The sequence below is a fragment of the Grampus griseus genome, assembly GCF_964374135.1.
Source record: "Grampus griseus genome assembly, chromosome: 6".
In the NCBI taxonomy this organism is placed as follows: domain Eukaryota; kingdom Metazoa; phylum Chordata; class Mammalia; order Artiodactyla; family Delphinidae; genus Grampus; species Grampus griseus.
In genome coordinates, this window is record NC_139000.1 from 105,859,089 (window position 1) to 105,874,891 (window position 15,803).

Here is a 15,803-nt window from a genome sequence, read left to right on the forward strand (position 1 = left end):
AGTCAAATGCAGAACACCCTAATTCTGTAATGGAGGTGTGTAAATCACTTTAACTCTAGTAGAAAAGTTAAAAACCAATAATATTAAAAATAACTATAGCTGTAGTAACTTATTAACAGATGAACAATATAAAAAAATGTAAAGTGTGACATCAATAGCATAAAATATGAGGGAAAGAGAAGTAAAAGTATAGAGTTTTTGTACGTAATCGAAGCTAAGTTATCAGCTTAAAATAGACTATTATATCTATAAGATGTTTAATGTAAGCCTTATGATAACCACAAAGGAAAAAACCTATAATAGTTACACAAAAGACAAAGGTATTAAAGAATACCATTACAAAAGACAAATTATAAAGGAAGACAGTAAGAGAGGAAAAAGAAAGAAGTAAAAAAAAAAAGACAGTCAGAAAATAATGAGTAAAATGGCAATAGAAAGTTCTTACCTATCAGTAATTACTTTAAACATAAATGAACTAAATTCTTCATTCAAAAGACACATAGTGGCTGAATGGATTTAAAAAAAAACAGTATTCAACAATACACTGCCTATAAGAGACTCACACTAGCTTTAAGTACACACATAGGTAGAAAGCAAAGGGATGGAAAAAGATACTCCATGCAAATGGTAACCAACAGATAACAGGAGTGACTATACTTATATCAGATAAAACAGACTTTTGTTCAGAATTGGTCACAAGAGACAAAGAAGGTGACTACACAGTGACAAAGGGATTAATTCATCAAGAGGATATAACAATTGTAAATATATGTATCCAGCATTGGAACATCTAAATATTTAAGGCAAATATTAACAGAACTGAAGGGAGAAATAGGCAGCAATAAAATAATAGTAGTAGACGTCAATACCCCTCTTTTAACATCCGGTAGATCACCCAGACAGAAAATTAATAAGGAAACAGTAGATATGAATAACACTAGAAACTAAATATACCTGACAGACATATACAGAATATTCCATCCAACAGCACCAGAATACACATTCTTTGCAAGCACACATGGAATATTCTCCAGGATCGAATATATATTAGGCCACAAAGCAAGCCTTAACAAATTTAAGAAAACTGAAATTACATCTAGTATGTTTTCCAAACACAATGGTATGGAAGTAGAAATAAATTACAGGAGGAAAACTGAAATATTCAAAAGTAGTGGAAATCAAACTATACACTCCTGAGTTAAAGAAGAAATCAAAAGGGAATTCAAGAAAGTATTTTGAGACAAATGAAAATGAAAACACAAATACCAAAACTTATAGGATGCAGTAAAAACATTCCCAAGAGGGAAGCTTATAGTGATAAATGCGTACATTGAAGAAAAAGAAATATCTCAAATAAACAACCTTACTTTACACCTTAAGGATTTAGAAAAAGAATAATCTAAGCCCAAAGTTACCAGAAGGAAGGAAATAATAAAGATCACAGCAGAAGTAAATGAAATCAAGACTAGAAAGAAAACAGAAAAAAATCATTGAAACTAAGAGTTGTTTTTTTGAAAAAGATAAACAGAATTGATAAGCCTTTAGCTAGACTAACCAAGAATAAAGGAGAGTGGGCTCAAATAAACAAAACTATAAATGAGACATTACAACTGATACCACAGAAATACAAAGGATCATAAAAGACTGCTGTGAAAAAGTATACACCAACAAATTGGATAACCTAGAAGAAATGCGTAAGTGCCTAGAAACATACAACCCACCAAGACTGAATCATGAAGACAGAAAATCTGAGCAAACCAATTAAGGAGACTGAGATAGTAATAAAAAAATCCTGCCCCCTCAAAAAGACCCAGGACCAGATATCTTCACTGGCAAATTCTGCCAAACATTTAAAGAAGAATTAACGCTAGTCCTCAAACTCTTCCAAAAAAACTGAAGAGGAGGGGACAGTCTCAAACTAATTTTATGAGGCCAGCATTACCCTGATATAAAAGCCAGATAAAGATGCTACAAGGGAAGAAAACTACAAGCCAGGATCACTGAATAATGTAGATGCAAAAATTCTCAACAAAATATTAGCAAATCAAATTCAACAGCACATTGGAAGGATCACATACCATGATCAAGCAGGATTTATCCCTGGGATGCAAGGATGGGTCAACAGCTGCAAATCAGTAAATGAGATATACCAGATTAATAGAATGAAGGATAAAAATCATGACTCTCAATAGATGCAGAAAAAAATCACTTGCCAAAATTCAACACCCTTTCATGACAAAAGCTCTCAGACAAATTTGGAGGTATAGGAGAAACATACTTCAATGTAATAAAGGCCAAATATGACAGACCCACAGATAATGTCATAGTCAGTGGTGAGAAGCTGAAAGCTTTTCTGTCGGGATCAGAAACAAGACACTCTCTATACGCCTATTCAACATAATACTGGAAATCTTATCCAGAGCAATTAGACAAGAAATGGAAATTAAAGGTATCCTATCAGAAAGGAAGAAGTAAAATTGTCTGTCAATGACATGGTCTTATATATAGAATACCCTAAAGACTTCACCAAAAAACTGTTAAAAGTAATCAATGAATTCAGTAAAGTTACAGTAATGTAACATATGAAAATCAGTTGCATTTCCATACAGTAAAAATGAAATATCTGAAAGAGAAAAAGAGAAAACAATCTCACTCACAATAGCATCAAAAGCAATAAAATAATCAGGAATAAATTTACCCAAGGAAGTGACAAATATTTATACTGTAAACTATAAGACATTGATGAAAGAAATTGAAGAAGGCACAAATAAGAGGAGAGATATTTCATGTTCATGGGTTGGAAAGATTAATATTTTAAAATGTCCATACTACCCAAGGCCATTCTATAGATTAAATGTAATTCCACATCAAACCCAGTATCAGAATTCCAATGGCATTTTTTACAGAAATAGAAAAAATAATCCTAAAATGTGTATGGAACCAAAAAAGATCCCAAAGAGCCAAATCAATTTTGAGAAAGAAGAACAAAGCTGAAGGCATCACACTTCCTGATTTCAAATTATACTACAAAACTATAGTAATCAAAACAATATGTTACTGCAATAAAAACAGACACATAGACCAATGAAATAGAATAGAATAGAATAGAAGAGAAGAGAAGAAAAGAGAGCCCGAAAATAAGCTCATGCATATATGGTCAACTAACACTTGACAATGGAGCCAAGAATACTCAGTGGGGAAAAGTCTATTAAATAAATGATGTCGAGAGAAATGGATATTCACATACAAAAAAATGGACCCCATCTCACACCACTCACAAAAATTAACTTGAAATGAATTGACGACTTGAATGTAAAGATCTGAAACCATAGAACTCCTAGAAGGAAACAGAGAAAAAAAATTCCTTGACATTGGCCTTGGCAATGATATTTTGGATATGACACCAAAAGCACAAGCAACAAAGCAAAAATAAACAAGTGACATTACATCAAACTAAAAAGCTTATGCACAGGCACGGAAACAGCAGAATGAAGAAGCAATGGAATGGAGAAAATATTTGCAAACCATGTATCAGATAAGGGGTTAATATCCAAAATATATAGGGAACACATACAATTCAATAACCCTCCCTCAAAAAAAACCCCTCCAAATTATCTGATTGAAAATGGCAGAGGACCTGAATAGACATTTTTCTAAGAAGACTTACAAATGGTCAAGTACATGAAAAGATGCTCAACATCACTGATCATCAGGGAAATGCAAATCAAACCCACAATGAGATATCACTTCACATCTGTTAGAATGGCTCCTGCTGAAAAGGCAAAAGATAACAAGGATGGCAAGGATGTGGAGAAAAGAGAACCCTAATGCACTGTTGGTGGGAATGTAAGTAGGTAAAGCCATTATGGAAAACAGAATGGAGGTTCCTCAGAAATTAGAAATAGAACTACCGAATAATCAAGCAATCCCACTTCTGGGTATATATCCAAAGGAAATGAAATCAGTATCTCGAAGAGATATCTGCACTCCTGTGGTCATTCCAGCATTATCAGCCATAGCCAACCTAATGATGGAAACAACCTAAGTGGCTATTAACAGACTAATGGATAAGGATGGTGTGCTATTGATGTGTATATAAATATATATATGTATGTGTGTGTGTGTATATATATATATATACACATACATAATGTAATATTAGCCATAAAAAACAAAGGAATTCTGTTATTTGTGACAATGTGGGTAGACCTTTAGGGCATTATCCTAAACGAAATAAGTCATACAGAGAAAGACAAATACTGTATAATTTCACTTACATTAGAAGCTAAAAAAACCAGACAAATTCATAGAACAGAGAGTAGTATGGTGGTTTCCAGAGGTTGTTGGGGGAATTGTTTACAAACTTCCAGTTATAAGATGAGTAAGTTCTGGGGATCTAATATTCATCATGGTGACTATAGTTAATGATACTGTACTTTATAGTTGACAGTTACCAAGAGAGTAGATTTTAAATATTCTCACTACAAAAAGATTGTAATTGTGTGAGGTGATAAATGTGTTAACTAACCTTATTGTTTTAATTATTTCACAGTATATATGTGTGTCAAATATGTGATGACGTTATAAATGTCATGTCAATTATATACCAATAAAGCTGGAAAAAATCTTTTAAAAAGTTTAAAAAATTACATAGTACCACCTATAGTTTTGCCTAAAGGATGAAATCTGAGGTTGATCACGCCTCTGGATCCAGCAGCAAATTTGCAGGAAATATTGAGGATAGAGGAACAAGTTGAATTGCACCACAAGAATGCAATTGGCAAAATCCACACTGTGGGAAATTCTGCAGGTCAAGTGGCTCATGTTTTCTTCAATAGATAAATTAAAAGGGAAGGAATGGAGAGGGAACCTGTCAATTGAAAGAACTTTAAAGACATAATCAGATTTTTTTAAATGAGCAAGACCAAAGTATAGTATCAGAATAGATAACTTGAGTGATAAAAATATAAAGAAACATAAGGAAGTGAATACTATAAAATTCAGACAGTGGTTAGTTTTGGGGGGAGGAAGGGAGTTGTGACTGGGGTGTAATACAAGGAGGGATTTCTGGGGTGGGTGGCAAAGTTCTAAATCTTGACCTGGGTGGTGGTTAGTAGGCCATTTGAGTAATGACAGGCGTTGAATTTTGCATCTGTTTTATGTGGTTTTTCTGTATCTGTTTTACTTTATAATAAAAGGTTAAAATATTTTAAATAAAATAGTGCACACTACATCTTCTTTGATGATATTCATGTTGTTTACTAGACTACTGTAAATTCTGAGAAATTCTGCCATTAATAAACCTTGCTTTGTTTAAACCACACACACACTTGAAGCCAAATAAAAGAATGCTTAGGTTATACTGGAAGCCACTAGATAAAACATCTGATTGCTTCAACGAGGAGTTTTATTCTTAGAACTTCTGCTTATCCTAAGTTAAGTACCTTTCTAAAAATTTTGACATTGGTTATATAACAGTTCCCTGGAGGATTATTTCAGCCACCCATGGCCCCCCTTGGAGACCTTTGTCCAGCTGGAGCTAGTTCATTCTCCCTGCTATCAGAGGTCTTATCTTGATCCTTATTAAACATAAAAGGGGGTTAAATATCTCTCTACCTGCAATAAATTTTTGTTTGGTCATTTTAAGTTTTACATCACGAGGATGTAGTGAAGATGTAAAAGATATAGACTCTGGGGCCGTCTGTGTGGTACTATAGACAATGGTCAGGAAAGGCTGGTTGCTAAAATAGCCTGTTATATACCATGTGTGGAGAATACTGAAGGCGTGCAGTACTCTTCGGTACCATCACTGTTAGTCGCTGTGAGATACAGAAATATTTTATTCGGTGAACTCCTCAGTTTCTGAACTTCAGGGGCTACGGTGCCTCAGCTTGGCACACCGCACGGCTCCTGGATACCTTTGTGGTCTTTTATGTTTGGTAATGCTGCCCAGCTCCTTTTCTACCTGTCCTTCTCCAGAGATTCCCTGTCATCATTCCTGTGATGGTTAATTTTATGTGTCGACTTGACTTGGCCAAGGGATGCCCAGAAAGCTGGTAAAACATCATTTCTGGGTGTGTCTGTGAGCGTTTCTGGAAGAGATTAGCATTTGAATCAGTACACTGAGTAGATCAACCTCACCAGTGCGGGTGGGCATCATCCAAACCACTGAGAGTCTGCACAGAACCAAATGGCAGAGGGAGGGTGAATTCACTCTCTTTGCTTGAGCTGGGACACCCGTCTCCTCCTGTCCTTGAGCGTCAGTGCTCCTGGTTATCAGGCCTTCAGACTTAGACTGGGATTCACATCATTGGTTCTCAGGCTTTCAGGTTTGGACTAGAATTATAGTACCACCTTTCCTGGGCCTCCAGCTTGCAGACTGTAGCTCATGGGACTCCTCAGCCTCCATAACTGTGGGAGCCAATTCATCATAATGAATCTCTCTGTATATATATATTTGTATAAATCCTGTTGGTTCTGTTTCTTTGGAGAACCTTGACTAATATAATTCCCTCATCCCAGGAATGCAGGGAAGTAAAATTAGCAGTGAATCCTTGTTTCAGAGACTTGAGGATAGTCAATTTTAGTAAATACTCAGTAAATATTTATTCACTAGCAGCAAACAATTCACTTGTAAACAGGAAAAATGGTATCTAGTGATGTATAACTTGAACAATGCATATGCTTATGTTTTTCCTTGAATTTTTTTCTTTCCCTTAAAAAAATGTATGTATTTGGGCTTCCTTGGTGGTGCAGTGGTTGAGAGTCCACCTGCCGATGCAGGGGACACAGGTTCGAGCCCTGTTCCAGGAAGATCCCACATGCCGCAGTGCAACTCATCCTGTGCACCACAACTACTGAGCCTGTGCTCTAGAGCCCGCGAGCCACAACTACTGAGCTCACGTGCCACAACTACTGAAGCCTGCACGCCTAGAGCCCATGCTCTGCAATAAGAGAAGCCACCGCAATGAGAAGCCTGTGCACCACAATGAAGAGTAGCCCCCGCTCGCCTCAACTAGAGAAAGCCCGCGCGCAGCAATGAAGACCCAACACAGCCAAAAAAAAAAAAAAAATCTATTCCTAGCTTCTGAAAAAAATAATAAAATAAAGTAATGTAAATCTATTACATACAAACTTGAAAAATATATTTGTATATTCTCACCGCTGCAATATAATCATGATTATGATTTTATATATTTCTTTCTAGTCTGTTTTGGTATGAATTATTTTCATAGTTTTGTAATAAAAACATGCATATAACTGTGATTTTCCCTTTTAAACTTAGCCTTAGGTAATTATGATATAATTATATACATATTTCCATATTGCATTGTTATCACAAGAGTAATTTTTTTACTGCATTAAACTTCATCATTTGGCTCTATCATATTTTTTAACTGTTAACCTACTTTTGGTTAGTATGTTTCCCATCACAGTTGAGCAAATATATTTTTTATAATGTATAACGTCATGCACATTTCTTTTTGGTTGTTGCTCTGAATTCTTAAAGTAGTATATTAACAGGTGTCAGGAATTTCAGTAAACTTCTATCTAATTTTTCTTTTAGCTCTAATTTTTCTTTTAGTCATCGAATCTAGCAAATCTAGTGATTGTTAAAGTAGGAGGAATATATTAATTTGCCAGCTGTTGTTCTACCCACGATCTTAATGATATATGACTTAATAAAGCCATGTAAAACTTGAGTGAGGCAGTAATCTTGTTTACATCTAGGAATTGACCACAGAATAGCAGTTGTGGACAGTTTAGAAACTCATGGTAGAAAAATGAAGATTCTTTATTTGGAGCCCAGGAAAAGTAATGCAGCATTTTAGATGTGTGTAAGTATGTGCATCCTTGGGAGATGGTTCTTAGTTTTCATTATATGTTCAAAGAAATCCAATAACTAACCACTGGTGTGAGCCCAATGTTTGTTAGTTGAATGGAATGCCATTTTTGTGAGTTTCTTTATTTGTTGTTCCCTCTTTCCCTGCCTTCCCCTGTCTCTCTTTCCTTATTCATTATGTTCAGTACTCGAACTCAGAAAAAGGTTCTTTTTGGTGAGCAGTGATTTATCACATGAAAGTTTCTAATGACTTAAAAAATTTAAAAAAACTGAACACATGTGAAATCGTTAATCAAATACTGTGTCAATCTGTTTTGATTTGGGGAAGTTTTCCCATTTAAATCAGTAATTTAGTGTTACCTTCCTTTGTTAGAATTTTTAAAGAAAGCACGACCAGGATGCTGATCATTAAATAAATTTCTGCTATTCCTACAACTTACTATGTTTTGACAAGTCCATAATGAACTGAGTGTTGAAATCATTCATCAAATGCAGTTATCCTTTTGCTGCGTTATTTCAAAAGGTAGAGCTTTACTAACTCCATTAAAATTTGAGGCTTTCTAAGTTTTTGCACAACTAAAGCAAAGAGACATTCTGTTAAAATAACCTTAAATAAAATTCTTTTTAAATGTTAAAAACTCTACTTCTTTAAAACATAAAATCTTAGTCATTTTTTATTACCAGATGACAGGAACAACTTCTCTTTTCTAGTGTAACAGGGCTTCTGATATGCAATGACCACCTTGTTTTTGACAAAGGACTAACCAGTATCGTATTTTTTCTTAGGAATGGGCTGTTTCTGGGGAGCTGAAAGGAAATTCTGGACCCTGAAAGGAGTATATTCAACTCAAGTTGGTTATGCAGGAGGCTACACTCCCAATCCTACTTATGAGGAAGTCTGCTCAGGTAGGAAGAATTTGCTCTATCATATAAGGAACAAGGACGGACTTGTCCCTGCTGGCGGATGACAGGATCTTTAAAATGGAAATAATTTTTTTGTGTGTTTTCTCAGTCTTCTCTTGCCTGTTTCTATAAATATACTTGCTGGCCTTTCACTTCATATTTTTAGAAGATAATAGACTTCCTACGGAATGTGTCATTTAGCGTTTGTTGCAGAAAAATCACCCTGAAACTTAATCGCTAAAACAATCATTTGTTACCTTATGATTCTGTGGGTCAGCAATTTAGACTAAGCTCAGCCTGGTGGTTCTTCTGCTGGTTTCATCTGGGTTCATTCATGTGATTCCAGTCAACTGGTGGGTTGCCTAGGGGCTAGTTGGTCTTTGATGGCTTCGCCCATACATCTGGCAGTTGCTGCTGGCTGTCACTTCCTCTTGCCTGGGGTAATGGGGATGATGGAACGTATGTCTTCATACACTGGCCTGGGTGAATTCATGTGATGGCGGATGCAGAGATTAGGAGCAGTAAGAGAGGGCAAGCACCATTCTGCTAGTACTTTTCAAGTCTCTGAGTCACATTCACTATTGGTCCCATTGACCAAAGCAGGTCACATGGTCTAGCCCAGAATCTGTGTGGGAGGGACTTCCCAAAGGCAGGTGTACAGGGAGATGTGAAGAAATTGGGACCATCACCACATCACTCTATCACCTGGGACAAATATGTCATATACCAGACTTGTTTTCTTGAGGGAAAGACACTAAAAATCAGGCTATAATGAAGGGATTGTCAAACTGTGGCTTGCAGGCTAAATCCTGCCTGCTGCCTGTTTATATAAAGTTTTTTTTTTTAAACACAGACATGACTATTTATTTATGTTATCTGTGAATGTTTTCATGCCACAGTTGCAGTTGAGTGGATGCATCTGAGACAGTATGGCCTGTGAAACCTAAAATGTTTATGATCTGGCCCTTTACAGAAAAATATTTGCTGACCGGGATAGGCAGTTGGCTCCATGGCAAATTCTAGCTCAATTACCAGATAACCTTTCTGGAATTCGTTTTGTTTTGTTATTTCTGGCCTTCAAGGATTTCCTTTTATCTTTCTGCCAGCTCTGGTTGCATTTAAAACACATTATTTTTCTCTTAAAAATTTTTTTTCATTTTAAATATAAAAATGGTATATATTTAAGGTGTACAACATGATACTTTGATATACATAGTGAAACAATTACTAATAGTTAAGCTAATTAACATACCAATCTCCTCATGTACTTTTTTTGTGTGGTGAGAGCACCTTTGATCTACTCTCTTAGCAAATTCCAAGTATACAATACAGTATTACTAAGTACAGTCACCATGCTGTGTACCTTGTATCTCTACAGCTAATTCATCTTACATAAATAAACGTTTGTACCCTTTGACCAACATCTCCCCATTTCCCTGGTAACCACCATTCTACTCTCTGCTTCTGTGAGTTCGATTTTTTTAGACTCCACTTATAAGTGAGATGGTGCAGTATTCTTTTTCTGTGTCTAGTTTATTTCACTTAGCATAGTGTCCTACAGGCTCACTCATGTTGTTGCAAATGGCAGAATTTCCTTCATTTTTTTAGGCTGAATAGTGTTCCGTGTGTATGTGCCACATCTTCTTTATCCCTTCATTGATGGACATTTAAGTTGTTTCATACCTTGGCTATTGTGAATTATGCTGCAGTGCACTTGGGAGCACAGATGTCTCTTTAAGATACGGATTTCACTTCCTTTGTGTGTATACCCAGAAGAGAGGTTGCTGGATCGTATGATAGTTCTGTTTTGAATTTCTTGAGGCACATCCATACTGTAAAATACATTTTTTAAAAGAATATTTTATTTACTATCTTAAGAGTTCTTAATAGGGAGAGTTTATCTAATATACAGCCCACACCACATTGACAGAAATGGGATTTTAAAAAAATATGTAAATAGTCTTATCGTTTAAAAATAAAGGTTTGCATTGGCGTTATTTGTGGAGGGCCCTCTCAGCTCTTTGAGGGCACTGCGAATGTAGGTGGCGGGGGGGAATTGGAGTTTGGGAGTTTGTTCAATAATGAGCGTGTCGATTTGTTTGCTACAGTATGAATTCTGATTTTTAAATGAAATTTGAACTGTGCAACAATGAAAATATCATGAAAGTATACATATTCTTCTTTTTCTTGCTTCTGGAGAAGAATTGAAATAATTCTGATCGGTGTTGAGAATGTGGAATATCGAACAAAATACGTTAATGGTTAATCCATTTTTTTCCTCTCCTTCTGTTTCAAAATTAAACAAATGCTTATGCAGAACTATAAATAGAGAGATTCAGATGAACCCTGGAGATTGCCCAGGTGTATCCTCTTAAATCTTAGGAATGGAAATGAATAGATTCCTTCCTGTAATTGCAGACATGACTTAATAGCCTAAGACAAAAAGTTGCTAAGAAAACCTCCAGATATCTACTGCTTATACTGTTACTGTCTACCAGCAAAATGTTAATCATCAATTAGAATATCGTGGTTGCTGGTTTGCTCAGACTCTCTTCAATTCAGTTCTTCACCCTAACAAGAACAACATGATAATTGCCCTTTGTTGAACTCCTACTATGTGCCAGACACTGTAACAAGCACTTTTTGCATCTTTGCTTTTTTCCATCTAATCTTTCAGACAGCCCCATGAAGGGCCTCAGTTTCTGCTTTTTTACAGAGGGAGTGTTGAGGCTCAGAGAGAATAAGTAACTTACCTGAGGTCATATCTCCCGATCTCATTAGCTCTCAGCTCAAAACTTATGCCACTGACTGTGGTGTAAGTCACCCAGCTGTCATCACGGCCCAGCCATTCTCCATCCACCTATTTATGCTTCCCTCCTCCACATATTCTCTTTCATGTGTACTTTTGAATCTATCGGTATGCTTTTTAATGATTACTGTAAGGAAAATACCAAGCAGTTTTTTTGGGTCTTTCTGATGTTTAAAAGGAAAAAGGAAAAAACCCTTTTAAGATACAGTTCATGCAGACATCTGGTGCGTTAGAGGCCTGTAGCAACAGTGAAGTACAGAAACCACGGAGGTTGGTAAAGAACTCTCTATTTGATGTGAGCACTACCTGCTAAGTTAGCGGTGGCATCCGGAAGCATGGTTGTCATGGAAACTTGTTCCTGATTGGAAAAAGATAGTTATAGGGTCTTATCCAGACTCAGAAGGAGAGATGATTTCTTTCCCCAGGCTTTTTTTTTTGTTCTGATCATGAAAGGGAAAAACAAAAAGGCAGACAGAAGCTGTGATAGAAAGGGCTCTCTAGCACAGAAGTGGTGGAGCCTTCAGATCCCTGGGAATAGCAGGGAAGGAGAACAAACAAGGTCCCCAGCTAATTAAAGATTTTTGACCAAGGAGAGGGATGGGGGAGACAGAAAGCAGGTTATACTGGTTAAGCCTCCCTACTGGGGCCTCAGGTGCTCAAAGCCTTGTTGAACAAGTCAGCCCTGGAGGGGTCTGCCTTGCAAGAAAGAAAAACCCAGGCTCTGCTAAGATGTATAATCGTTGCTGAGGTTTCATGTGAGAGAAATACTAGTCTGTGCTCCAGTATTTGCATTAATTTCCAAATTGCTTACTCTTGTGTTTGCAATTAAGCTTGTAAAACTTTGGTCACAACCAGGAGTCTTTTGTAAAGGTTTTCCTTTCTTCCTTCCTTCTTGCCTTCCTTCAAGAAAAGAAGCCCAAGGACCTGGATTGTGTGGCAACTGTCTTCTCTCACAGAGCAGGACGCCTGAGCCTGAGGTGCCATTGGGTTTTTTGGGGGCAGGTGCCAGAATTATAGGGCTAGCACTCAGGAAGGGGTTCTCAAAACCCACTGGGCTAGCTTTACCACTCCCTTCTACCCTGACCGATCATCTGGGAGATGCTTCTAGAGTCAGAGCTTGTGTCAGAGCTTCCACAAGTATTGTCTTGGCGAACAGATTGGTGATCACAAGCCATGGAACCAGAGCCATTGGCTGAAGTTGGTCATGCCTGCTTGCTAGCGGGTATGCATGTGAATGTGAAAGCAGGTGTGTGTCCAGACAGGCTGCATATCAATGTCTGAATGGTGTTTCTGTGTGGCTCCAGATGGGCCAGCGATTGGAGTTGTGCTTCGGCACGTGGAAAAGACATATGACTTCTAGTAACAGCCAGGAGAGGAGGTGGACCCCACGGTGACATTTATTAACGGCTCACCAAGGGGTCTGTTACATGCTGGGTGATCTGTGTGAGTCTAGAGCCTAACACATGTAGAAGATCCATGGGGAAAACAGTTCCTGAAGCATTTGCAAAGTTGCCTTTTGGGAATGAAGTATAAAATAAGCCTGTAATGCATCAGAGCCAAGACAGGCAATCACTTAGAAGAGAGCTTGGCTTTTGGGTCTTTGGGACCTCAGAGTAACCTGACGGAATGCCCTGATGTATGTAAAAGGAAAAGAAGAGAACCTTAGCAGGGAGGCTGGTCAGCCAGGTCTGCCAGGCCGGCCTGGGAAAGGGGAGGTCCTGCTGGCACCCCCCCCCGGGTTGCTCTGTAAGGTTTGGCTGCTGGACAGACTCCCAGAGCCTGACACCATGACACTTTTAGGTTCTATCACTAACTCGTCTTGTTCTGATACACACTCTGTAGAAACTTCTCGTCTTTTGTCCTCCCGTGGAGATTATTTACAGGAAGAGAATGCAAGGAGACCAGGTCAGCCAGACAGTTCTACTTCTCATTTCAAATTCAATGAAATGCTATTCTGAGAAGTATATCTCAGTCTATTGTGAGTTTAGTCTACACAGGTCATTCTCTCCATATTCAATTAACCGTGGGTTACATTCAGTGTAGAAATGGAATTTGGCCTTCAGAGCTGAGAGTCAGAAGCCTGACTGCCATGATTTTCCAAAGTCTGTGATTGCCTCCTTGCGTTTCCCTAGAGACTCCGTCCCTCACATGTCCATCATTTCATTTAAACCTGTTTTAAAAGTGACCACCCTCCTATAATAGGCACTTAAACTTCCTTTCCTCAGATTCATCAATTAGTGCTGGAGCTCACAGCCTGAGAAACTTGCATCTCTCAGGTATTTTAGGCCTGAATTCTGAGTCCTCTGAGAGCTGCCCATCACCAGCTCCTGCACCAAGAACCCAGTCTCAGCTTGGACGCAGGGTAGCATTGCTCACAGCCACTGTTTGGCTACTGTTTCTTGTTGTGTCTCAGATCTGTCTCTAAGACATGTGCTGAGAAGTAATTTAAGTCTTAGTGGCCATCATTCTGTTCCTGAAATGATTTCTAAGGATTCATTCATTCACAAGGTATTCCTTAACAGCTCAGTGTATGCCTGGCACTGGAGAACCCATAAAAACCTAGAAGGGAACAGCCAGGAAGAGCCTAAATTTCGTGTAGGCTTTCTTGATGAATTAAATTCACCATTGATTGGGAATGTACTGCATACAAGACATTGTACTAAGTACTTCATATCATTGTATGTGATACCAAGTTGAAAAATGCTAGTACCTGTCTTCCAGAATTCTTTCTCTGTAGTTAAATGAAAGCTTGATCTTTCACATTTAAAGAGTTGTGCTGACCCTGGCTTTAGACACACACACACACACACACACACACACACACACACACTCTCTCACACAAACTACACGTTTGTTATGCAAACCAACTGATTAAATGGCATGCTGTTGCTTTCCTACGTTGATTTTAGAAGTAATTGAGCTATTCAGTTTCTTGAATACCCTGATAGAGAATTATTCTTACATTTTATAATAACGACTACACAGATGAAAATATGAAAAGACATTCTGCAATGGATAAGCATTCTGGGTTAATTTCAGTGCATTAGCCTAATACACAAATAACCCCATTTCTGGCAAGAAAACCCAGGATGTTCATTCACTGGGTAATATCTTTTCGTATTTTGCTTACAGATGTTCAGAACAATTCCATGTTTATCAGTCTATTCAAAAGCTTTTAGAAATCTGCACAGCCAAGTGGCACCAAAACCAGAAGCATGAAAGGGACTGTACAACTTTCTCTCATAAGAGAGATTTATGCAGTCACCATAGAAAAGCTGAGGCCCAGACGCTTTTCTTTATCAACAGAATACTCTGGTGGATTCATGCAACGTGTTTGGTAGAAGTCCCGAGCTGGAGCCAGGGCTTGGGAGGAGCAGAGTGGGAGGCTCCTGTCACCTTCTGGTGGTGTCCATGCCGAGGCTGTACCACTCTTTGGACTCAGTTGCCTCTCTTGTAAAATGGGGACAGCGCTGCTTTATGAAGCCCATAGGGTTGTGGTAAGGTTCTTATTTGAAAATAAAATTATTTCATATTGGGAGTAGGAAATCCAGGACATAAGCTTTCTATCACTCTAGCTCTTGGGTATATTAAAGATAAAATGATGGGTCAGGAAGCGTCGCTTGGCAGGGGCCTGGCTGGGCTCAGCCCACAGAACGTGCACGCAGCGCAACAAGCCGAAGCCGTTTTCTTCCTTTTCTCTTCTGTGTTCTCAATAGGTCATATCCACCACCCTCTCCAAATGCAAATCCTTATTTCCTCGATGCTTCAGAGCTCTAACAAAGCATTGAATAATTTCCCCACTAATATAAAAAAACTCAATATACTTTTTTAGTTTGACAATTTCTGAAGTGTTTGGGTGGATGTGCATGTCTATGTATCTTGCATGAGATTAATGACCCCATTCTTTTTCAAAGTAGTGATGAGTTCTGTTATTAGCAGATTTTACCAAGCAATGTAAAACTCTTTCTAAATTCCTTGCAGACTACATTAAATCTCTCTTTAGTGCATAGTAAGTCCTATTGTACTCTTTTCAATGTCAGTCAAGGTAAATTACTAAGTTATTGACGTATCACTGAAGATGCCAGAATTCTGGTGTTCAGTTCTTGCTATAAGCAATTTGATCACTTTTTGCTCCTCTTATATTAGACATAAAATTAACCTTGAACTTGTAGCAGGCAGGGTGAAAATGCTTACCTCTCTCAAACCACCAGGCAGAAAGCAAGCTCCAAGGTCAGGGGTCCTGTGACT

General features: G+C 37.9%; 1 protein-coding gene across 3 annotated transcripts in view; it reads left to right on the forward strand.

Moving 5' to 3' along the window:
* Positions 1–15,803, forward strand: part of MSRA (methionine sulfoxide reductase A) — a 367,438-nt gene that overhangs the window by 169,746 nt on the left and 181,889 nt on the right. For all 3 annotated transcript variants that reach the window (XM_082657570.1, XM_082657568.1, XM_082657569.1), the window contains exon 3: positions 8,630–8,749. In XM_082657570.1, the coding sequence (XP_082513696.1) occupies positions 8,630–8,749 (120 nt within the window). The remainder of the gene's footprint in view (positions 1–8,629; positions 8,750–15,803) is intronic.